The 26,266-nt window shown below is 38.3% G+C and overlaps 1 protein-coding gene across 1 annotated transcript; it reads left to right on the forward strand.

Moving 5' to 3' along the window:
* Positions 1-4,312: 4,312 nt before the first annotated feature.
* Positions 4,313-24,334, forward strand: IVNS1ABP (influenza virus NS1A binding protein). The gene is made up of 15 exons (XM_030873037.3): positions 4,313-4,650; positions 10,563-10,783; positions 11,732-11,859; positions 12,081-12,250; positions 12,379-12,454; positions 13,549-13,722; positions 14,069-14,194; positions 15,550-15,657; positions 19,581-19,710; positions 19,947-20,171; positions 20,639-20,760; positions 20,857-20,983; positions 21,067-21,198; positions 21,304-21,477; positions 22,798-24,334. The coding sequence occupies exons 3-15, from the start codon at positions 11,749-11,751 to the stop codon at positions 23,049-23,051; spliced, it is 1,929 nt and encodes a 642-aa protein (XP_030728897.1). The 5' UTR covers positions 4,313-4,650; positions 10,563-10,783; positions 11,732-11,748; the 3' UTR covers positions 23,052-24,334.
* Positions 24,335-26,266: the final 1,932 nt, after the last annotated feature.

Genomic DNA, 26,266 nt, shown 5'->3' on the forward strand with positions numbered 1-26,266 from the left:
TCCCTAGGGTACCAATTTTGCAGAATTGTGGCCAGGAGGGATTACTCTCAGGGTAGGAATTCTTAGATGACAATTTTATGACTTTCCGTCTTCAGTAGTTTCGAAAGCCCAGTTCACAAGAATCTCGTAAAATTTCAACATTTTCTCACTGTGCTTCACTCTGGTCTCCTTCAGACAGTAGAAAGCATTATAGAAGAAGGGAGAACTGATGTTACAACCCCACTGCTTTATCCTTTCTGATTTTTTTGAAGTAGTCTCTTGACTTCATATGTTAAGTGATCAGTTTACACTAGCAACGGTTGGCTGGCTAGTCCGGCTGAACTGTATTGTGTAACTTTCCTCCATCAGGTGTCAAATTTTGGATGCAAATATCACAAAAGATCTCTTTCTGGATCGAACTGTACAGACTGTGCTATATGTTACCACACTTTTGTTTATACGTTTGATTTTAATATTTATATTAAAAACTCAGCTTAGTATAAAGGCTGCTTATTCCATGCCTTGCTTATTCTCAGCAGTCGATTTAAAAAAAAAAAAAGAAAAGACTTTTTGGATGAAGGCTTTTGGAAAGGTTAGGTTGCATTTTAGAATTCAAGAGCTGAATATATGATTGCTGGCCACAAAGAGGTAGCTGGCTTAAAGGTCATATAACGTCACAGAAAGTATGTTTGAATGACATGAGAAGTTTTAATTCCTAAGAAATTGTTGAAAGAGAAAGAAACTATTAGGGGATTCTGGTTGTTGGAACAGGAGGCTAGAGTTGTTCTCAAAATTTTAGCAGTGATGACTTTAGAAAACTAGCAAAAAGTCATTAGTAAAATAGTCAGCTTGGATAATGTAATAGTCAGTAAGGATAATGCAGGACCAAAATAATCTGATTTTATAATCTCTGGATTAAATATATATATATATATTTCTGAACAGCTTGCCTGTTCTCTATGGAAGTTTTATCAGGAAAATGGAAGATTCTCTCTAAAAGGGAATATTTAAAACAATTTTTTAGAGAGGCATCAAGTTCTCAATTTGTCATACGTTGAAATACATAACAGTGTCCAATGACCTATTTTAATGGAAGTTTTAAGATTTTTTCCCTGTGCTTCTTGTGTCTTTTATGACTCTACCATTTTCTTGTTTCTGCTTTTAAGGCACCACTAATGTACCCTAAAAATATTTTCAAATGCCAGAAGTAAAGAAGAGAAAGAAATTGAGAGAATAGCAGCATGACTGCAAGGGATGAGAGAAATATATGAAACAGACAAGGCAGGCACTCTGAGTACAGGAGAAACTAGTGGACTGGAGGAGGTGCAGCATTGCTTTGCCAAAGCCAGAGATTGGCAACAATTTTCATCAGACAAAGGGCATCCAGAGGATGTAGACAGTTGACCCAAAATAATGTAATATGGTATCGAAATTTTAAAATAGAAACAAGTTTCCAGTACAGGAAGACATATAAATTGTGTGAATTGCTAAATTGTAATACTTAATTAGATTATCTTATCATAATTAGCATGGCTAATAAATAAGAGAGGTAACTGATATCTGGAACAAAATGGAGCACGCACATACGCCTAGAAAAGGTTTTTGTATGTGCAGTGTTTCTCAAACTTTAGTGTGGGTAAAAGTAGTTGAGATGCTTGTCAAAATGTACGTTTCAAGGCCCCAGAGATTCTGATTTAGCAGTTCTAGGGTACAGTTTCTTAAGCTTGGCCCTGTTGACATTGGAGGTGGGATCATTTTCTTGTTGTGGAGGACTGTCCTGTGCATTGTAGGGTGTTTAGCAGCAATACCAGTAGCACCTCTCCCCAGTCCTGTTTCCAGACATTGCCAAATGTCCCCTGGGGGCAAAAAAAATCACTCCCCTCATCTGAAAATCACTTTTTAGGGTGAAGCCTGGGAACCTTCATTTCTAATAAGAATATCCACGTTATTTTGATAAATGTGGTCCGTGGACCAAACTTGGAGAAACACTGAACTAAAGTGGTATGAGTTGAATTATGTCCCCTCCAAAATTCATGTTAAAGTCGTAACCCTCAGTACCTCAAAATGTGACCTTATTTGGAAATGGAGATTTGGTTAAGATGAGGTCATACTGGGTTAGGGTGGGCCTCAAAGCCAGTACGACTGATGTCCTTATAAAAAGGGAACATTTGGACACACAGACAGGCACATAGGGAAAATGCCATGTAAAAACTGGAGCTACGGTGCCACAAACCAAGGAACTACCAGAAGCCAGGGGAAAGGCTTGGAACAGATCCTTCTCAAGTGCCTACAGGGGAATCAGGACCCTACAGATGTCTTGATTTTAGAAGTACAAACTGTGAGACCATAAATTTCTGTTGTTTAAGCCACTCAGTTTGTGGTACTTTATTACAGCAGCCCTAGCAAACTAATACATAAAGAATAAAACACAAGCCAGAGTTTAGGACTGGGACAACATTTAAAGCAGGATCAGAGAGGAAAACAGGCAGATTGCAGGTTGGCATCAATCCCTAATTTATCTCTCTCAGTGCCTGACATAAAATAGAAGTTGATAGTTTTAATTTTTATTAAACACTGTCCAAATATACGTTGTGTAATTAAAATATTGAGTGAAATCTTATAATTTATTACTTTACTGGGTTGAAATTGTCCACAATGTTCCATTGTTAAATTTTCATCTGGATTATATAGTAATTGGAAAGATAGGCTTAAATCTGGAGTTGCCTGGAAGACAAATGGAATGCATAAATTGTCATTATTCATAGAGAAGGTAATATGCAAATGTGAAATTCCATACAAGGCAAAAATGCATTGACTGATCACACTGTAGCTTTAAGAAAGTGGTGACTGTTTCAGGTCACAGAGGCACTATTTAGAGTACAGTGAGTGGGACCATGTGTCCAGCAGGCCACAAAGTCATGTGCCTACCTGAAGTGGGAAGTTCATACTCTCTCTCTGGAAAGATGAAGTCTATGGTATTAAAGGAATGTAAAAGGTATGTACTCGAATAGTTTCATTTGCAATAAAAGTGAACACTGCTGTCAATTATTATCAGAAGACAAAAACAAGAGGCCAGTGGCAAATGTCAGTCTTTTTCTCCTTAAGAAAGGTATAAGAAGTATAGATATCTTAGACCCTGTTTCCTTCCACAATTGAATTGGAAACAAAACAAAAATCTCCTTGCCTCAATATTTTAGACTAAAAAGTTGTAAAGCTTCTATTGCAGATGAAGGGCCCCAACATTTTTCCTGCTCCCATAAGCATATACGAAATAGTTAATGATAAAGAATGGTAGGGAGTGATGACAAAGAGCTCCTAGAAATATGTCTACTAATTAAGCAGAGGGATCAGATACAAACAAGGTTAGGTGTAGATGGCTTAAGCGCCCTCACCAAATCAGGATAGGCTTAACAGGACATTAACCTGGAAGCTTTTGCCAAACTCTAAACAAGTTTACCTCACGAAATCCCCTCACCTTCAATCTAGGAAGCTTTCCAGTGTGCCCTTCAGAGTCCCATGAAGTTGCTGTCAGCCTGCTATACCCCACGTTCCCCCTGAACAGGTTTGTCTTCTGGGGACAAGGTGGGTGAGTGCGTGGGGATAATTAAGGTTGCTATCTGGTCTCAAGGTTATTTTCTTTTTCCAAGAGGGCAAGTCCAGCAAAGAGCTGACTCAGTGTCGCCGAGAGGAGAGCTGCACTCAGACAAAACAAATCCCGGGGACGAAAAGTAGAAGTAAACAGTTTTTCAGAGCAACACTGATATAATATTAGGCCTTCTCTGACCTCTCCAATTATTTTCTCTAAGTTACTGAATCCTCTCACCCCTTTTCGTCGGCGTGCCTCTGCTCTTCCTCACAATCACGCTTCCTCCTCGCACCACCCTCCTACAAAGGTAAGGGCAGACGGGCAGCTACAGACTCTTAGGTCCACTGCGGCCAGCTCCAGTCCTAGGGCTGTTGCCTAGATGTACGTCTGACGCCGAAAAATCTAATCTCTCACGTCTAATCTGTCTGGCTATATTGTGCCTCCAGGGGATGGCAGAACAGGTGAGGGCGGCTGGAGGGAACCAGTTCCCACCCTGAAAGGGCGAGGGCCGACGGCGCGACAAGTGTCGGGCCCCGAGCACCCGCTCTTCCAAAGATCACCTTGCTTTGACCTAGTTGAGCTGCGCAGGACGGAACCAAACAGGGCGGGGGAAAAGGGTGGGGGCGGGGCCAGCGGAGGGCGGGGCCTCGAGCGCTATATTGCTGTGCTCGCCAGTCATTTGCCGACGCTTTCCAGCCGGAAGCGTCGGGGAGGCGTTGGCGGCGGCTACGGCAGCGGCGCACGTGGTGACGTGCGAGGGGGTGAGGCGCTAGCGGGCGGCTGCGGCGGGGGCAGTGTCTCCGGGACGCGCGTGGAGGTCGGTCTCTCGGAACTGCTGGCCACAGTTTCGCCGCCTGCGGCTTCAGCGTCGCTGTGCCAGCGAGCCAGCGAGCGAGTCCCTGCGAATTTCCGGTGCGCTCCCCTTCCTCGCAGCCTGTGCGGGCTGTTCGCTCGTCTCCCCGCTCGGTCGCTCCCTTCTCGGTGGCCTCGAGACGCTTTCCGTTGGGCCGATTACCGCCCGCTTCCTTCTGCTCCCCTTTGAAGCTCCAGAGATGAGTTTTTCCATCTCTTCAGAGATGAACCAGGTAATACGCGCTGGTCCCGTCGACGGTGGAGGAGGAAGAGGGCGCAGCCAGACTGCGAACTGGGGAATGGCGCGGAGCGGTGCCGGGTGCCGGGAGGAGGACGCCCCAAGCCGCGGCCGCTGCCGCCGTCGCTCTCTGGGGGCGAGGAGCCGCAGCCGAGCGGCCCTCGCGCTCCCGGTGCTGCTGTGGTTGCCGGATCGCGTTAGCGGCCAAGGGCGGGCTCGGGCCGCCTCGGAGAGCGCTGGAGTCGAGGAAGCAGGGCGTGAGGAGCGAGAAGTTTTTACACGAGGGGTCCTCAGGGGCCTGGGTCAAGACGCCGCGCGCGGGCCAGGGATGACCTCCCAGAAGGAGGGCGCGGGAATCTCCGTTCCTGCTGTCAAGAATCGATGCCCAGTGTTGGGGTCGGCCCGGGGTCTGGACTCTCTTCCGTGAGCCTTCCCAGGACCCGGCGAGTGTGGGCGGGGAGCTGGTCCAGGGCCCCATCGGTACCCCGGGCCTGGGGTACGGTGGCACCGCGCCCCTGATCGCCGTGGGCCGCGGGGTCCTTTGTTCCCGCTCCACGTTGCCCGCTTTTCTTGCCAAGCGCGGGGAGAAGGGGGCGGGAGGAGGGAGGAAGGGAGCGGCTGCCCTGACGTGTCGCGCTGAATGACTGCGGGGCTGGCCAATCCCGGGCGGGGGTGTGCAGACGCTGGGCGCTCTGCCTCCCAGCCTTCGGAGTGGGCTCCCGCCCCGCCGCGCGGGGATGAAGGCCTGGGACTGCAGGACTCTCCAGTCACTCTGGGGCGCTCGCCACTTCGTTTTTGCCAAAGAAAATCGGCAGAGAGGTTTGCTGTTTTTCCGTCCTTCTGCGCATCTTGCAAAGGGACTCTGGTTGTAAGCTCATGATGGTAGGAAGGTAGTAGGCAGTATCAGATTGAGGATAGACCGTAGGGAAACTTGAACCACAAATACTTCAGAAACAGATTTACTTTTCCCCCAATACAAAGTAGACAGATCTATTGTTTGAGGGCGCTGACGTTTCAAAAACTAGATAAGTAGAAATCAGAGGGCTAAAGGGTTTATTTTTGTTTCCTTAATGTCTGTTGTCAGTCATGGAGGATTAGAACACCCTGGCATCAAGCTGTTCTTTGAGAACTTGCGTGTGGTGATCTTCTGTCTAGTAGTAAATAACAACCCTGTAAGCATAGTACTACTCTAAACAGTTCAACAAGTACAGCATGGACTAGACTACCAGAGACATATTTTTTTAAAATAATTCTAGCACTGGTGGTTGTTTAAGGATAACAGTATGAGTAGCTTTAGGCATAATCATGCCTAAAGTTATTCTTTGTATATCTGGAGATGAGGTGTACACTGTTTAGAATTGGATTGAGAATACTATAACTTAATACCAGCTGGCAGGCTACTTGTCAAATGTCTATAATTTGGTAGTGAGAGGTAAAACTGGACTAGCATCACTGACCTAAAGGACACCCAGAATGGTTTTTCCTCTGTTTTCCTAATAGATGAAATCTCTATCATTAGTTAATATTAATTTCTTAATTGCCTTAATTTGCAGGTCTGTTTTTATGACTTTTCCCCCCAAAACAAAGTGTTCCAGGTTTTGGTTTTAGTTTTAAATTAGTGTCTTTTTGGCTACTTATTGGGTTGGCCAAGAAGTTCGTACGGGTTTTTCCTGTAAGAAGTTACAGAAAAATCCGAACGAACTTTTTGGGCGCCCCAATACTTTGGAGTGGGGTTTTGTTTTTTCTTGATTGAAGGATATTTTAGGTGGCAATTGAATGTGTTTCGCAAATAAGTGTTGTTGTTGTTTTTTTTAATGCAAAATGTTTTCCTGTTGGGGAACTGTCTTAATCATTGATATTAAGATGAAGTACCCCTAAAAATAATTTCATTGACTTTTCAACAGTATGATTGTATAGTCAAATCTACAAGAGGGTTGGGGAGCCTCCTACCTTGTGCTAGAGAGTGTAAATGGAGGAATTAATGAATAAGGGAGTATTTCTGAGTTTTTGTTAGAACCACAGAAAGTACACGATTATATTTACTTGTAAACTTCAATTACCGCCTTGTAAATGATTTATAAACCGATACATCGCTCACTATCCTTACTTACACTTTTGGTATCAACCTGGATGCCCAACAGGTACCTCAGCCTTATAATGTCCCAAAGCAAACTCCTCTTTTCCTTCCTGACTTTAAGCATGCAGCAAACTAAAAATGTCTCTATTATGCTTTTTGGAATTCTAATTTTGATATTGATGCCACATATCTACTCTAAAATATCCTTATTACCTTAGTTAGGATAAGCAAGGGTTATAAATAATTTCCTTGCATCCATGTTTTACCCATTCCTCCAGACCATCCCCTATATTTCTGCTAGTGTCCTATGCCTCTGTGCTAAAAATTCTGCTCTGTTTAAACCTTAATGTTGATCTCTTTTACTTCCTCTCCTACTGTTTACCATATGCATCCTGCAAACTACAGTCTACTTAAACAGAGATCGCTGCAGTTTCTGGAATATGTGTGCTTTCATACCTTTTCCCCCTTTTGTTTGAACTGTTTTCACTGCTTGGTTTGTCTTTCTGATTGGTCTGTGGAGTGTTCAAGGCTGGGGAATGGAGTTAACTTCATTGTGTTATGAGCATCCCATTCCAGACTGTGCCTGCCATATGTTTGGAGCCATAAATGTTTGTGGGATATAAGAATTACAGAACAATGGGGTTAAAAGCATGGAGTGAGTGAGTGAGTTTGGTGAGTTTTGATATAGATGGATCGTTTCAGACATTGGGAATCTATAACTTCTGGTTTTTAAGAGATTCATTGACTTACTTTGTATTATAACGTCTGTCCTTTAAAAATGGAGTAGGTTACTATTTTGTGAGTTGGCTACCCTCAAAAGATTGCCTTGAAACTTAAATAATACTTGTAATTTGCCTTGAGGTTTTAAGGATTCTTTGAAAGTTTGATAACATTTTATCTTGCTCTTACTGAAGGCCCAAGAAGAATTTGGGGGCAGGTCATATTGTACCTACATTTTTTACAGCTCCTTGATAAGGCTTACTGAATTGTATTTGGGTTCAGCTGATCTTTGGGGGGGCTGTGGTAACATGTGAACTTCTGGGTTTTACTAAAGCAGTTTAATTACTCATTTATAAGTCATCTGTATCCCTTTTCTTGCACTGGCCATATGAAGAAACTGAAGACTGTTTACCAGAATATATTGCATTTGATCTCAGTTTTAATTTTAAAAGTGGATTAGTCGAATGTGTTTTTTAAATATCAAATAAAATTCTAAATTTTATAACTGTATGTAAGCCTGGGATGTTGGGGCTTTTGGTTTGGCTTTTCAAAGATAAAAAATTCTCCGCACATTTTTATTCCATCAGTTTTTGAGCTTGAGTTTCATAGACCAAACTGAGATCTGTGACTCTGTGGAATGGCTTAAAACTCAGTTTGTCCACACTAACTTTACTGAAAGTGAATGTGAACTTTGAAAGACATAGTTTTGCAGGCAGAAGCTGAGGTGACCTCCAACTTGGGGGTGGGTGAGAGTAGGGGCATATAGTATATAAGGACCGTAATTAGATAAAGTTTGTTGCATTAACTTAAATGTTGAGTGGACTTGGGCTAGCTTTTAAAATCAAGTAGGGTTATACGGATCAGCAGATGTTAAAGAGATGAGGTTCATGTTAAGACCTTAATGTACGAGAAAATCATCGAGTACTAATGTAGTAGTACTCACTCTATTGCGGAACTAATAATATTGTACAAATTTGTATGGCAAGAGTTGCTCCAAAAATTCTCCAGTATTTTCTCCCAAAGGACTGAAGTGGTTTTAACCATCCAGGTTTTTGTTGTTCTTGTTGTTTTCCAAAATAAATTTAAGGTAGAACTTTCAATTTATCAAATACACCCACAGAGATACTGTGAGTTTGGTTCTGGGCCACTGTGGTAAAGCGAGTCACGCCAATTTTTTGGTTTCTCAGTGCACATAAAAGTTATGTTTACACTCTGCTGGAGTCTATTAAGTGTCCAAAACATTATGTCTTTAAAAATAACATACATACCTTAATTTCAAAATACTTCATTGTTAAAAAATGCTGACCATCAGCTGGCAACTCAGGGTTGCCACAGACCTTCAATTTGCAAAAAAAAAAAAAAAGTAGTATTTGTGAAGCAGAAAAAGTGAAGTGCAGTAAAACGAGGTATGTCTATATATTTATAGATGCCACTTTTATTCTTGGTAAGATCAAGGCTAGTTTACAAATAAATACTGAATAAAACTGGTCAAAGTTTAAAATACTTATAAATCTCCTTTTGTTTTTGGTTTTTCAGAGGGCATACATTTTAATAATATCCAACATAACTTGCATGGAGGGGTCCCCCCCTTTCACCCTTGCATAGATTTTCCCAACTTGAGCTAGGTCTTGGCTGAAAATGTTTGAAGGTTTCTTTTGGATAGTGTGTTCTCTCTGTACATAGAATTGTGTGTTACTTGGAAAACATTTGTTTTGTTAGAACTGGTTTCTTAAGAAAAGCTGAATTAACTAATCTGGATGCAAGTGTAGAGCAGAGGAAATCAATATTACATAAAGGTATGAAATACTTTCATTGCAGGAGTAAGCATTGACAACAGTCCCAACCTGAGTCAGAATACTCAGGTTTCCTTGAAATAAAACCTAAGCTATGGAGAAACCAGTGAAGGCGTACGGGATACAGATTGCGCGTGTGTTGCACTTAATACAATAGTTTGTTGAAATGGAACTGGACTAGCCTTCAAGTGGGTTCTGGGGTAAGGGACCATACACATTAACATAATTGTTAGATTTAGAATTGTGGGCTTGATTGATATATAAGGAAAATACAGGTAATTTGAAGATGTCCATTTTAAAAAGTATGCACATCTTTCACATAATTTCTTATTTAGTTCTGGTTTGTTGAATTAGTGGTGTAATAGCAGTTCAGATGATTAAAAACTAAGTACCATCTGACTTTGACACTTTTAGTTAATGACATGTGAAAATGGGGGGAGGACTGAATGTAATTTCCCTGAAGATTTGATTTGAACCAGAATTGTTCCATTGGTAGTTTATTACTGTATATGAGAAAAATGATCATACAAAGCACAGACATTAATATTTTCCTTTTTGTTTATTTAGTTCATTTCAACAAATTACTCATCTTTATATTCAGGTTTCTAGGCTAGTTGTTTTGGTGGGGGGAGATGGGAAGGATACAAAGATAAAGAAAACAGAGGCTCTGCCTTCAAGAGGCCTTGAATCAAGGAAGATAAGCCAGTACAGACCAGCTGGAAGATCACACATACACACTTTCAGAGAGGGTTCAGTATGTGGAGGATGGGGAGGAACTACTCAGCTGAAGGGATTTGGCAGGGGCTCTGGAGGTAAGATTTCAGCGGGCAGAGGTTGGGTTAAGGGTATTCCAAGAAAGGGAAACTTGAAGTTACAGAGGTGGGTACCTACAGAGCACATTTTGGGAAACAGTATATCTGGTTTGACTGTAACATTGTATACATGTCGGGGAATAATGATGGTTGCTTGCTGGCTGGTAACAGACAGAACACATGTTTGTATATTAGTTGGAATCTAATAGTAAAGAATATTAGAATTAACCAATATTTATATTTTTCTCTAATTTTGTGCTTGTGTATCTCACTTAAATGGTAAAAGTTACTAGCTCCTTCTGGGGAGGGATTTTATTTTTTTTAATCACCTGAGTGGTTGCAGGTTAAATGAAAATGCTTATGTATAGTAGCATTCGTGTTATTTTCTGTATTGTGCCATTTACCTCAAAATGTCTTCAAGATCAGGACTTTGCATGATCTGATCTACCTAGATCATTGGCAGTCTTTGATCATTCTGAATATCCAACAATTGTCATTATTACAGATTATGATGCATGATTATCACAGAAGAAGTTCGTGTCTATAGCTTTAAAGGACTTGATTACATCATTTTCAAGCCTGATAGTTTTGGAATCACCATTAGAGCTTCAGACACCTCTGCCTTCACTTCAGCCACCTGTCTTCATACCTCAACAAAGCGCTGAGTTTCCTTTGTCCTTGATTATTTAAAACACCCCGGAAATACATTTCTCACCAGTATAGTAGGTAAGTGGATAGTCAGTGCCCAGTGCACACATTTTTTTTTTTGAAGACTGTGCCAAGTACACTAACAGCCTTTCATAATTTTTTTAAAAGGCGAAGTCAGTAATATTCATAGAAAAAATTTTTTTCCTATATTTTCCTTTCTATAAACTATTTTGAATTTAAATAAATCAGTTACTTCAAAGTGAAATCTTCTATTACCACTTTTTAATGATGCATTTTGTGTAGCCATTAGTCACTTGTTCACAAGAAACGGTGAAATGGAAAATTTTTTAAAGAACATACATTTCTATCTTGTATGTTTATGAGATAAGTGATTTAAAATATATGAAACCTGCAAAGGGAACAGAATTTTTAAATATTTTTATTTTATTGGCGTATAGTTGATTTACAGTGTTGTGTTAGTTTCAGGTGTACAGCAAAGTGATTCAGTTATATATATACATATACAGTTATACATATATTGATTCTTTTTTAGCTTCTTTTCTCACATAGGTTATCACAGAATATTGAGTAGAGCAAAGGGAACAGAATGTAAGTTAGTCGTATATATCAGTGAGTAAAGGAATGACTGCAGCCCCAACCAAGGAATCTATATGTGATGACCACTTCACATCCTTCCAGGCTTTTCAGTTGCTTGTTATATGGGTTTGGGCAGGGCTGGGTTTACATTTTTTTCTCCTTCACAATGAATGTACTAATAGGAATAGAAACCTGGCCAAAATTGCTGGCACACCATAACACTACTGTATGAATCCTTGAAAAGACTTAGGACCAAAGTATAGGGGTACAAAGGCTTAGACGTTCAGTGTCAGTGGTGTTTTAGCAATGTTTTTGTATGATAACATTTTTATGTGTTGTTGATAGGATGAAATTTGAAAATTAAAAATACTGCATTACTCTTTAAAATGTTATAAAAATCACCATTCATTCTTTCTTTCTGCCCTTTAGCCAAATTATAAGGAAAAATGATTCCCAATGGATATTTAATGTTTGAAGACGAAAATTTCATTGAGTCTTCTGTTGCCAAATTAAATGCCCTGAGGAAAAGTGGCCAGTTCTGTGATGTTCGACTTCAGGTATTTAAAACGTAATTGGAAACTTACAGAATTGATCTTTCATTACTAAAAACCGTATGTTCTTGGATTGGCTTGTTTTGTTTTTCACAGGAGGCATTTAATGAAATAAGTTTAAAAAAGAATGATTTACCCAGAAATGTAAGATGAAGGATACGATGTAGTAATTAGCTAGAGAAATACATAGTCCACAATGCTTCTAATGTTAATTCCTCACTTTGCAGGTCTGTGGCCATGAGATGTTAGCACACAGAGCAGTCCTGGCTTGCTGCAGCCCCTATTTATTTGAAATCTTTAATAATGATAGTGATCCTCACCGAGTTTCTCATGTTAAGTTTGATGATCTCAATCCGGAAGCTGTTGAAGTCTTGTTGAATTATGCCTACACTGCTCAGTAAGTTCTCTGAAGTACATCATATAACTAGGGAATGAAATTCCAAGTCCCTCTAAATTTATTTAAATTAAGTGTCTGTGTTTCAAGGCCTTGGTATGATAAATGATAAAGAACCTTTTTTCTAATAGGTTGAAAGCCGATAAGGAATTAGTCAAAGACGTTTATTCTGCAGCAAAAAAGCTGAAGATGGACCGAGTAAAGCAGGTAGAGTAACAGAAGTAATATACAAGGAGTACTGTTACTAGGGGGTCTTATTTTATATGATTAGTGTGTACAGTTTGTTATAAGACATCTGTTGGACTCAAGAACTTGAAAATGTCCCTTTTTTTCCCCTAGAGAACCAAATATGTATGTAATTTTAACTGTTTAGCCAATGTAACACAGCAGGGTCACACTTCCTCTCAGATAATTCAAGCTACAATCTTGCTCTTTCAGTAGTCTTCTCTGGCAGGGTAAGTCTTGATTTTCTCAGTTAATCATATAACTCATATCCTTAATTCTCCGTTCTTCTACACTTCTCGGTTGTTCTTTAGAAGTATTCTTTCTAGAATTTAATGCCACTGAGAAGTGCTTAATAATTTACAGGAAAAAGGCATTTAATCCTCTAATGTGGGAGTCAGAAAACTGCAGGCCTGAGGCCAGCTGCCTGCTTTTATAACATCTTATTGTAACATAGCCTTCATTTACATACGGTCTATGGCTGCTTTCCACCTGCTGTGACAGAGTTGAGTAGTTGTGAGAAAGTACGGCCCACAAGCCTAAAAACTTACTGTCTGGCCCTTTGAGAAGAAGTTTGCTAAGCCCCTCACTCTGCTTAAAAATCCTTTTGTGGTCATAGCACACGTCCCTCAGGTTAGAATTCCAGGCTCTCCTTAATATAGTTGCTATTCTTCCAAAACTATTTTGATTGTCTTATGTTTTGTTCTGGCCAAACTAAATTGTTGCAGCATCTTCCCTAGTTTCTGTGTGCATTCAGCGTCATCTCCCCTGTAGAGCCCCATTCAGATTACTGCCTTTATGAAGTCTTATCTATTATTCTAGTTGGAAATACTTGTCTGAACATTTCATGTGCATTTTCATAGCATTTCAGTTTGTTGCATTTTTTTCTTATATATTTGAATGGCATTCTTTGATGTTTATCATTTGTATACATGTATTCTTCCTACTGTTAAACTTGTTCTAAGGCAGTGATTTTTGGTTAATCTTTATATATCCACATAGTACTTACACACTGAGTATTAAATATTTGTTAAATAAAATGTATGTAAATGTTGGCATTCGTGTATTTCTTTTCCAAGGTTTGTGGTGATTATTTACTATCTAGAATGGATATTACCAGCTGCATCTCTTACCGAAATTTTGCAAGTTGTATGGGAGACTCCCGTTTGTTGAATAAGGTTGATGCTTATATTCAGGAGCATTTGTTACAAATTTCAGAAGAGGAAGAGTTTCTTAAACTTCCACGGCTAAAGGTAAAATCTATAAAGATGAAAGATGTAAAGGTTAAATAAAGAGATACATACTACTTAGTTCCAGGAATGTAATCTTTCTCCATGTTTCAAGCAAGTGAGTAATGGTTATGAAAAAGACAATACATTGAAACCATACGGTTATTTTTAGCAGTGTAATGGTTTTCTGCCTACCAGTTTGTTTACTTTCTTTTCTTTTTCTTCTCTTTTTTTTTTTTGGCTACTGGTTTCCTTAAAAAATAGAGTAAGCGTATGGAGTGCAGTTGGGCATCTATGACCTCTTTATTATGAAATTGAGAATTAGAGGCTCAACACTGATCCATGTGTCTTTGTTTTTTCCCAACTCTAGTTGGAGGTAATGCTTGAAGATAATGTTTGCTTGCCCAGCAATGGCAAATTGTACACAAAGGTAATCAACTGGGTGCAGCGTAGCATCTGGGAGAATGGAGACAGTCTGGAAGAGCTGATGGAAGAGGTTAGTTTTAAAGTAAATGGGATTCAACAATTATTAAAAATTATTTTGCTATAACATGAAGGATTCCCTTTCACTTTTATTTTATAACCATGACCCTAAAGAATTTAAATTTTGCTATAGGTACCCCTAAGCTGAGAAACAGGGGGGGTGTCCAGGTGAGCTGAATGAACTGTTCAGTTTGGTCTTCTGCTTTTCTTTTTTTATTTCTTTGCTTATTATGTGCTGTTAACTTTCTTTAAAGTAGCATGTAATTTGCTTTAGAAATGGGAGGTGGTACTGAAATTTTCTGTAGATTCTTAATTTTTCTTCACAGGTTTTTGCTTTAAATTGACAAGTAGGTAAAAGCTTCTAATGGTTGTTCCTCCCCATTGATTTATCTCCCCATAGGTTTATTAACAAAACTAGGATACCCAAGACTGAAGAAACAAGAAGAATCCTCAAGTGTATTGACACGTAAAGAAGCAGCAGTCCTGCCCCAGTTCTCCTAAGAAAAATCCGCTGTGGGCAGAGAACGATGATGATTTAATGGTGTTTACTCCTTTACAGGATTCTTATCTTTAAAGCTTTGTGTTTTTCAATGGTGTTGTTCATACATATAGTCACTCACTTAACTTGGGCTACTTTTTGAAAAATACACAAGAAAAAATTGACAGAGAAATGGTGGGAATTAAACATGCAGATGGAACAGTGGAGTGACCTTGAGTTTATCCCTCCACTTAAGCCTTTCGGATTCACTAAAGGCTTACCAAACCTGTTAGGCCTTTAAAAATGCAGTTATCATTATGCTCTAAAAAGGCTAACAGGTGATTTTTAAATTCTATATGGTTTCCCACTTGAAAATCAGATGCATTAGCCATATGTTTGCATCTGTTAAGGGAGGTATCTCTGTAGCTTGCTTGAATTTTTGCACTTGTTTTTTATCTGTTTTTCTTGACATTGCTTGCGCAGGACGGAAATATGTTTATGCACATTAGACTACTTACTCTTCAAAGGTGTAAACCATATTCAGTATTTTATTATAAATATGTATATTCTTTAAGAGCCTATATATTGTACTAGTGCCTTTTTTTCTTAATGCTGTATAATAGAAGCTATGAAAAAACGAAGATTTCTTTCAAGCCAACCAAGCCAAGGACTCTTCAGCCAGTATTAGAAGATTCTGTATCTTATTTTTGTTTTTTAAATTTTTACCACCATGACATGTATTTTCTTTACTTTGGGATCCTGCCAGAGTAAGATGTCAAGAAGCTCAAGAAGCACACTGGAGGTTACCTTGAGGCGTTTGTGTGATCTGCATACTAGTGGAGTAGCCATGGAGACAGTAGCCACATGGGTGTTCTGTTGCTGTTTTGCAGGTTCAAACCTTGTACTACTCAGCCGATCACAAGCTGCTTGATGGGAACCTACTAGCTGGACAGGCTGAGGTGTTTGGCAGTGATGATGACCACATTCAGTTTGTGCAGGTACACATTGCACATCTGAGGTAACCTCAGGTTAAAATTTGATTAGAGCATTTTATAGTATACTGAAATTTTCCTTTAATAAAGGAAAGTGGAAGACTTTCATTAGTATGACTGCACAGAAACACTTGTGGGAGAAAACAAGCATACCTTTCATACCATTACTACCATTTTTGCCACATAAAAAGAAACTAACAGAACAAAGTAGGGAACCCCACTTAAGATTTTTTTCTCAATCAAATAGGATTTATAAGCAGTAAGAAAAGGGCCAATAAGATGAAGCAAAATAGAAATTAAATGTTATTTTGGTCAGATTATAAAAAATAGTTGTTTGTATTGGTAATGACCGTTAGACACAATTTTTTAAAAAAATATCTCAGGTATAAACTTTTTCAGTTTATGGATAAATAACATAGAGAAAAGAATACAAATCATAAATGTCACATAGTGAACCCACTGGTTTAAACACTACCTGGGTCAAGAAGAGACTTCTAGCACTCTGGAAGCCTTCCTCTTGCCCCCTTCCCAGTCACTGCCCTACACTACCCCAAAGGAAGCCATTATATCCCAACTTCTGAAGCATTAGATTAGTTTGCCTGTGTTTGAAATTTATGTAAATGGTTATACAATATGTATTCTTTTTGTTTGGCCTTTAGCTCAACATTGTATTTGTGAGGGATAACTATAAAGTAGGCTGAGTCGACCCAAGTTAATGGGTGTTTTCCTTTAATAATTAGAAGGTAAATGATAGACTCAGAAATAACGTGTATGGTGATACTATCAGGTGTTCTGTGTCAATAGTGGCTGAATATTTTTATTTTCACAAAAAGCTTTTGGGGCTGAGTTAGTTGAGAATTTTGTCCATGTTTGTGTATTTTGAACATTGAGGATATTTTCCCTCTTCTCTCTAAACATCTCTAAACTGTAATTTAATGGTTTCTTAAAGTACTCTTTCAACAAGCAGTGGTTGAGTGCCTGATAAGTGGCAGGCCGTGATGTTAGGTAAGAGGGCCCAGAAATGTGTAAGAGACAGTTTCTGCTTCCGGGACCTTACAGGAGTAGGTAAAACAGAACAGATTTGTACGAATTACCTACGGAAGACATTAAGGGGAGGGTGGAACCAAAAGGAGAAAAACTAGGGAAATTTCACAAAGGAGGCGACATTTGAGCCATCTGAGGATGTGGAAGAGTTTGCATAGCAGATGGAGGTGTGTCAGATAGCAAAGGATACCTGTGAAAGGAGGATACTGTTGGAATTGCAGGTCACATGACTGGGAGAGTAGGTAAATAACAGCTGATCGAGGATTATACTTTATTCTACAAGTAGTGTGGGACTTTCAAAGAATTTTAGACAAGGGAGTAGAGTGATCTGAACAGATATATTTCACAACTTTAATAATAGTGAAAAACTGGACAAGAGTCTAGCAATAGGGGGATTGGTTAAATTATGGTATTTCCATACAGCAGAGATCTATATGTTCATTATCATATTTTAGACAGATAGTTAACTATCAGGTGGCAGTCTCTGGGTCGTGGGAGTCTAGCTCATTTGAGGGTTTTTTTTGTTTGTTTGTTTTACTTAATGCATCGAACCCTTCTATTTTTATGACCAGGTACAGAGGGTAGATTAAAGCTTGTGAGAACAATTTGTAGACTATTACAAGCAGTAGTTCAGGTGAAAAGATGAGGGCTTGATCTAAGGATGAGAAGGGGAAAGGGTGGAATCTAGACATTTATAGTTACAAAGGTCTTTAATGATTGTTTAGATTCGGAAAATTAAGGAAACGAAGAATTTGAGGGTGAGTAGGACTCTGACCTGTGTGACTTATTCCAGGGAAGTGCCATGAATAGAGATGATAAAGTAAAAAGGATGAGGAAACACACTAAGCTTCAGGAAGAGAAAAAGTTGAGAAGCCGCCATTGGAATCAAATTGTGTTGTACAAGCTAGCTAACATAGGAAAAGAAAGTTTGAAGGAGGACTGGATTGTTAACTGTGTCAAATCATCCTCTGGGAGGTCATGTAAAAGAAGATTAGGGATATCTCTTCTACATTGGTTTTAGGAAGCCACTTTGTAACCTTTAGTGGGTATAATTTCCAGAGAGTATTAAGGTTAAGAAACGCTTAGCTTCAGAAGTGATGGTGGCTGACAAAGAAAGAGCTACCAGGGACCACCCCTTGGGGAGGTCAGAGGCAAAGAAAGTGTGGGCCAGTGGGTGGGCTGAGTGGGAGGAGTTGATAGGGTAAAGTTTGAAAATAAAGGAGAGTAAAGAATTAGGTTTGAAAGTGTTCTGGAAGGAACATAAAAGAGTTAACCAGCATTTCTATATAAGGCTTAGTTACATAACACCAAGTAGTCTTCATTGTTACTGTGCTTTTTTTTCACATTTGATTTTCTCTCAATTAAAGCCATACATTAGAACAGGTTTCTTACTACAGTGAAAGCTCTTAATCAAGCATCATCAACTTGTGTTAGTTTGGATCCCTTCTTCCCACAGATTGGGATAGAGTTTTATGTACCTTGTACTTCCTAGTAGCACAGGACACACCAGACTATCGTAGTATAAAAGAGTGGCTTTATACTCAGAATTCCTAATCCTTATTTTTCTTGCATTGCCTTAGGCAATGCATATTTTCTCTCATTTTCAGTATTTTTACCTATAAAATGGGGAGATATATTGCCCTTAATGGATTAAAAGAGACAGTATGAATAAAGTACCTAATAACACCTAGGTACATAATAAATGTCTAAATGGAATGTAATTATAACCATTAGCATGGTACATTCTCCGCCTTTTCTCAAAATAGCCTACTTAAGCTATAACCACATTTGCTGAATTGCTTACACCAAACTTGATAGTTTTTTCACAGCTTCAAGTAGCTATCAAAATCTTTTTCTCTATTGTTTCATGGCCTTTTTCTTCCACTCGAAACAGAAATTTCCGTTAGAGATTCTGTCTACCCATGAGGCTGTGGCCCTGGGGATCAAAATAAGTGGATGAGCAAACTTGGCCAGGTACTGAAGGTGGTACCTATTCATTCAGCAGGCAGTTCCTACCAGGGTAATCTTGACTCTTCTAATGACATGTGATCATATCCTTTGGAAGTGTCAAGAGCTAAAGTAATTGGAAGAAAACCATCAGAGAACTCATACACGAGGGTACAATGTAATCTTCTTACAGTCATTTGAAAATTTGCAGCTTTGCCCATTTCTCCCTCTTTTATGTTCTCATGTATTCCTTTAAAAATATTTGGTTCTTTTAGTATTATTGCTTCCTTAATTTCTGATTACCATTTTTACTTCAGTGTTTTGATGTAGTTTTACTTGTCTAGAAAACCACTCTATAATACCTTTAAGGTAATCCTAAAGAAATATACTTGTAAATATTTCTTGTAATTGCCACTTTTTTTTCCTATAAAATAACTTTCAGAGAGATTGGATGGATATATGTCTGCTAATATGAAGGATACCAGTACATATGATTTAGTTAAGTTTCGCAGTTTCATGGAGATAGTGGGTTAAATGTATTCTCTCAGTTAATTCATGCTGTTTTAGATTTATAACATTTTGGAAAATTCTATACTTAATATAAAGACTATGTGGATTATGAAGGAGGAGGTTCCGTTTTTTCCTCTCTTGACTATTCTGATACTTGACCCACAACATGTTTTTTTAATTGTTGAACTTGAACTTTTTCTTGACCAGGGTAGGTGTAGTTGTTTCCTTATTAAGTGGAGATGGAAGAATGCCAGTGATATGTGTCAGTCAGAAAGTGTTGTTTTGTGTTAAACCTAGGTGTGCTATAAATGTCATGCATAAGTGGAGGGTACTAAGGGTTTTCTCAGTGTTGTGGAATAGCTCAGGAGCAAAGGTACACCAGGTATGGTCTTTGGCTAGGTTTCTGTAGCTGCCTTTTGATTTTGCAGAAAAAGCCACCACGTGAGAATGGCCATAAGCAGATAAGTAGCAGTTCCATTGGATGTCTGTCTTCTCCAAATGCTACAATACAAAGCCCTAAGCACGAGTGGAAAATCGTTGCTTCGGAAAAGACTTCAAGTAAGTGTATTACACTTGTCAGATTGCCTTCAATTTATTTCTTTTTTTAAGAAGGAGTTTTAAGTGGAACCATATAACACTTCTAAAGTGATTGAGGAAAAAACTCAGAAGCAACTAAATTTGGAAAAGAGTAGCAGGTCATCCCCTGTCTGGAATCTGGAGTCCAATTCAGGATCACACAGCAACCAAAAGTAATAAAAATTGCATCTTTAAACATGGAACTCTTGTGCTTACAGATAACACTTACTTGTGCCTGGCTGTGCTGGATGGTATTTTCTGTGTCATTTTCCTTCATGGGCGAAACAGCCCACAGAGCTCACCAACAAGTACTCCAAAACTCATTAAAAGTTTAAGCTTTGAGATGCAACCAGATGAGTTAATAGAAAAGCCCATGTCTCCTATGCAGTACGCACGATCTGGGCTGGGGACAGCAGAGATGAATGGCAAACTCATAGCTGCAGGTAAGAATAGAAGGATGAGTGACTTATCAGAAACCTTCAACTGGCTAAGCCTCTATAAGTGGACGTTTATGCTTGCTTGTGACATGCAAACTTTGGAAGACAGGGTTTATTTAATATGCCTTCTTCTGTGACATTCCACTTTACCACATTCTAAGAAGACAAATAAAAAGTCAATACTATAGTATTGCCTAGCCTTCAAGTTAATGTCTCTAATTCTTAAAAAACTATGAAGTGGGTAATTGTTCCCTCCTAATTTTCAAGTCAAGACTAAGCAATTTACTTACACTCATAATTTTGTCATTCAGCTGTTACAGGCACTTAGTTAAAACATTAACTAATGTGGCCTTATTAAGTGTGTGGACAAAGATTCTTTTTCTCATTTGTACAGATTACTTAAACCATTCTAGACCAGAAAGGCTGGTCCAGTTTAATACTTTAAGCATAACTCTTTGTGGTTCTTGTACCAGGTGGCTATAACAGAGAGGAGTGTCTTCGAACAGTTGAATGCTATGATCCACATACAGATCATTGGTCCTTTCTTGCTCCCATGAGGACACCAAGAGCCCGATTTCAAATGGCCGTACTCATGGTAAGTGCACTATATTGCAGGAAGAAGCAGCCCACATTTAGTTTTTTCTAAGAACTTGAGAATGGCAGAAATATTAATCTCTCGCTTTTGGCATAGGGCCAGCTCTATGTGGTGGGTGGATCAAATGGCCACTCAGATGACCTGAGATGTGGAGAGATGTATGATCCAAACATAGATGACTGGACTCCCATTCCAGAATTGAGAACTAATCGTTGTAATGCAGGTAATACTTTTCTGCTGAGATCATCAGTATTTAAGTATGATAATTAAGTTATCAATTTATAACCTTATTTTATACTCACATAGGAGTGTGTGCTCTGAACGGGAAATTATACATCGTTGGTGGCTCAGATCCATATGGTCAAAAAGGACTGAAAAATTGTGATGTATTTGATCCTATAACAAAGTCATGGACAAGCTGTGCTCCTCTTAACATTCGTAAGTTGATTTTTTTTTTAAGACCTCTGAATCAATGGTATGTGTAGTGCACACTTACAGTTTGGGGAGATAGAATAATAATTTTGGTTTGACTTGATTTTATAGGTAGACACCAGTCTGCAGTCTGTGAGCTTGGTGGTTATTTGTACATAATTGGAGGCGCAGAGTCTTGGAATTGTCTGAACACAGTAGAACGTTATAATCCTGAAAATAACACCTGGACTTTAATTGCATCCATGAATGTGGCTAGGCGAGGAGCTGGAGTGGCTGTTCTCGGCGGTGAGTTTTGGGATTTGGAGAGCTGAGGAGTAGGTAGTAGCAAGAGTTTGTTCTAAAATTCCAAGAGAATGTCAGTGATAACTATCCACTTGTATAATTAAGAATTCAGAACTAGCCTTCTTTTCTGACGCAGTGGGGATTGGTGGTTTGTCTTTTAGAAATGTCTTTTCTAATCACTCAGTACTGGATATATAACATTAATTCATCTTCTTCCATAAATCATACTCATAATGCATCATCTTGGAATTTGAGTTTGTTTCTTTAGAGCAAGAATTTTAAAAAATTTGATTTGTAAAACAAAAGAAATGGAAATCATCTAAATCTAGTCTTTTCTAATTGTCTACTCCATGCCTAATTGGAAGCAGTATTTTTAGATTATTTTTAACAAGTGTTTGCAAATCATCATATGTAGACACAGTTTTCACATCCATTTTATGGATTTACATAATGTTTAATTACATAATTACAATAATGAATTCAGTTAGAATTGTTTTTAGAACAAAGCTTGTGGCTCAACTGGCAAGAGCCTAAGTGTGTAGGCACACCAGTAAGTAGCCTACTGGCCTGCAACCCCTGGCCTACTATGAGCCTTGTCGGTTCTTTTATGGGTAAGTACATGGATGCAGGTAGGCTAAGTGACAATCAGATGAGAAAATAATGAATTCGAGAATCACTAATAAGGTTTTTCCTTAAACTCCAGAGAATATTTAATGCTAACATTTTATTTGTCTGAAATTAATTTAATTATTAACTGCCCTGCATGTATATTTGAAAATAGTCACAGTTCAGTCTGTTTCCAAGAAGAAATTTCCATGCCAAAATCATTTTATACAGTTGGAGAGCTCTAGAAAATGTTCAGTTATCTGAAACCTGCTTTCCTATAACTTACTTTGAATCTTAGTTCTTATGCACTGGACTAATAACAAAACTTGCAGTGCACAGAACTACTCTGGTTTGCCACTTACTAGTTGCATCTCTAGGCAAGTTGTCCAACTTCTTTGTTCATTATATCTTCATCTGTGAAATGGCAGTAATAGAAACAACCACATAGAATTGTTGTGAGAATTGCACTGTAGTTAGATGGTGCCTCCCCTTCCTTTAAATTGCCTGACTTACACATACAAACGGGTTCTTTTCAACTCTATTCCATTTGTATCCCCAGCTTCTAGGGAGTGCTTGCTACATTAGTAGGCATTCAATAAATATTTTCTGACAGAATGAACAGTCTTTTCTACCAAGAACCACTGTTTTAGCAAAAGATCAATTTAAGGGTTTCTTTCTTAGCCTCCCTAGATTAACCTTGTCTCTTTTCTCTTTTAGGAAAACTGTTTGTAGGTGGTGGCTTTGATGGTTCTCATGCCATTAGTTGTGTGGAGATGTATGATCCAACTAGAAATGAATGGAAGATGATGGGAAACATGACTTCACCAAGGAGCAATGCTGGGATTGCAACTGTAGGGAACACTATTTATGCAGTGGGAGGATTTGATGGCAATGAGTTTCTGAATACGGTGGAAGTCTATAACCTTGAGTCAAATGAGTGGAGCCCCTATACCAAGATTTTCCAGTTTTAACAAATTGAAGACCCTTTCAAACTAACAGGCTTAGTGATGTAATTGTGTTAGGTAGAGGTACACTTGTGAATAAGGAGGGTGGGTGGGTATAGATGTTGCTAACAGCAACACAAAGCTTTTGCATATTGCATATTATTAAACATGCTGTACATACTTTTTGTGTTTATTGGGAAAGGAATGCAAAGATGAAGGTCTGTTTTGTGTATTTTTAGGGCTACTTTGGTTATTTTAGTTTTCTGGAAGTTGATATTGTAAAAGAATAAACCAAGAATTGATTGGGCACGTCATTTCAAGAAGTCCCCTCTCCTCCACATTTGTTTGCCAATTTGCACATTAAATGACTCTTCCCTCAAATGTGTGTATTATGGGGCAAGAGAGGTAGGGTTTTAAGATATAGGCAGTTGGGTTTTTTAAGGTCCCTTTTTCAATAACTGGAACATTCTATAACAAAGAGACTTATTTAACTAGATGACAATGACTATTTTTGTTTTTATTAAAAGAAAGCTTACATGCCTACCGAGGTTTAATCTTTTATGATGGCCTTTTTATAAATTTTTGTATTCTCAGCAGAGTGCTTTACTTGTTGAAGTAAAATGTGGCAGGTTCAAATTACTGAAGCAGAGTGACAGTCTTAAAAGTATGCAGTGAGGTGTTTTACACGCCCAGAATGCAAGCTTCAGAGAGCTCTTGCCTCAGCTGCAATTTTTTTTTTTTTTTTTTTGAGAATGCAATACCAATGTTTATTGGAATGGAGTTGCTGAACAGTAACATGGCTGTGATTTTTATTTGATACACTGTTTTTAAATACTTTGACTTCTTGGGAGTATATTTTATATAGCAAAACACTCAATATTGTATTAATAACAGTAAAGAACAGTGAAGTATTTTATCTTCTAAATAATTCCTATTTTTTATTTATCATTAAAAAAACAATCCTAAATGGCAGCCCTTGATTGTAAAAAAAAAAAAAAAAATTACCTTAAACTGTATTGGGTTTATGAATGCAGCCTTTATCAGAACTATGTTTTTGTTCAGTTTTCCTATTCATATGGATAAATACTGGTTGGGGTGGTGACTTGGTATCTAATGTGTAATGCTACACATATAACTTACGGTGCCAAAATTAGAACATCCTAATGCTTGCTGCTGATGCAAACATATTAAAGGTACTTTGCAGGAAATCCTTGCACCATGGGATTACTATCCAAATGTTGTTGTGTACTCATTCATTACTAAAAGTTTTGAGGGGAAATTTTTTTTTTTCAAGTAAAAATGAGCTTAAGGTATTTGTGGGAAAATAGTTAACTGGCATCTTATATCTGAAATAAGGACTGATGTAAAGGGGGTTTTTTAGTTTTGTTTTCTCTGGGAAGACAAAGAGGCACACAGGAATCTAATGAGCCAACTGGGACAACATGACTATCCACTGGCTAACCTGGGTGAGAAGAAAATTAGGTATTTTTTTTTTTTACAAATGTTCCGCTGGGACTTTGACACCTTATTTCACTCACCTATCCCCACAGAGAACCAACGAGAAAGGAAATCAGTTTGCCTGGTGGCTGTGTAGTTCCTGACTATCACTGGTTTGGTTCTGGGCTAAAACTGGGTTGGCAGATTTGAATTTGCCTAGTATGATGAAATATTTTTAAAATAGATCTGTATATGTTCTATTTATTTAGCACAAGGAAATAAAATTTTAGTGGGGGGAGTCAGTGTAAAATCCTTGAAATCACTTCTCAATTCCTATGTAACATGCTTAATGCAATAATATGTGGGAATACTTTGGGTCAAAGTTTACCTATATTACCATTGATGCCAAACAGGTAGTTTGGTAGCCAAAATTATGTTCTTTAAGTATGTTTTGAATATAAGAAAGTTTCATAAAGAAAAAAATAGTGCTCAGTGACCAGTTCTGTTTATCTACATTTAAAAGGTAATTTTTTTTTTGAGGGAAGGACAAAATGGCATAGCCTCAGCATAAATTATTTTCTTTTTAAACCAGTATGGGTTTTGGAATAGTTTAGAAATGATATTGGTAATAACCACTCGTGCAATCAATAGTAATAGTGCACAAAACATACTAGACTAAATCTCTAAAAGTAGCAAAACTATAAAATACCTGTTTGAATTAACAAAACAATTGATTATACTCAAGCATAAATCACAATAAATTCTTTTACTGTGATTTTCAAGGATAGGGTTTTGATTTTTGGCTTCTAGTATGTCTTAAATACTTTACCATTTTCAATGTTTTAGAATTCCTTACATAATCATATGTTAGGAAAAGACCTGGATTTGGGAATATCATTAGTGCTTAATATATTAGGTGTACGCCCTATAATCTCTCCAGATCTCAGAATTCTTAACTTAAAACTGAAGTAGGCAAAGGAGAAAGTCCCTCTAGGACATTACTGTAATTCCAGAGTTGCCTTTAGAAGACTATGAGTCACAGAAAACACGGTCTCTATAGGATTTATTAGTCAATTTTTTGTACCCTACTTTGTTTCAAAAAAGGATTTGAAGAGTCTCTCATTGAGACGTAAGATACAGGGTAAACTGAGTGAAAAAAGAGGAGAAAATGCCAACATATGAATCAAATATATCAATCTCAAATAGTAAGGCCAAGCCACAAATTTGGTCCTGTTAACAGGAGATCTATTAAATCAATTATCTGAAGGTTAAAAAGCAATTACTGTGAAGCATCAGTTTTCTTAATAAGACCAGAAGTTTCTTAAGAGTCTTAAAAATGATAATGATACATTGAGCAATAAGTAGAGTACATAAAGAGAGGGATGTATTCAAGTGCATATCATGGGTTCTTTAACTTACCGTTACTAGCACAATGGCCAATAAAGTACTTAGGCTTCACTGTTAGGAGCTCAATTCTCTATTGGGGGTTTGAATAAGGGTGAGAAGCAAAAGCTCGGTTATTAAGTTGAGTATATACAGAGTTGACATCTTGTGGAAATACAAGATATTTGCTCAGAGAGAACAACAGGACTAATACAATTTCAGCCTGGAGAAAGGCACACAGAATACCAAACTTCAGTGAGCGAGAGACTGAAACTTCTTACGAGATGAACTGAACTGTCCTGCAAGTTAAGAATAAGAGTTGCCAAGTTTGAAGGCATCTATCAAATGTAATGGTGGTCATCCAATCAATAATTAACAGGGCCAGCTATCCATTAAGGCTACTCTCAAATCATGATAGTAAG

Source organism: Globicephala melas, chromosome 1 (assembly GCF_963455315.2).
Source record: "Globicephala melas chromosome 1, mGloMel1.2, whole genome shotgun sequence".
NCBI classification, from domain to species: domain Eukaryota; kingdom Metazoa; phylum Chordata; class Mammalia; order Artiodactyla; family Delphinidae; genus Globicephala; species Globicephala melas.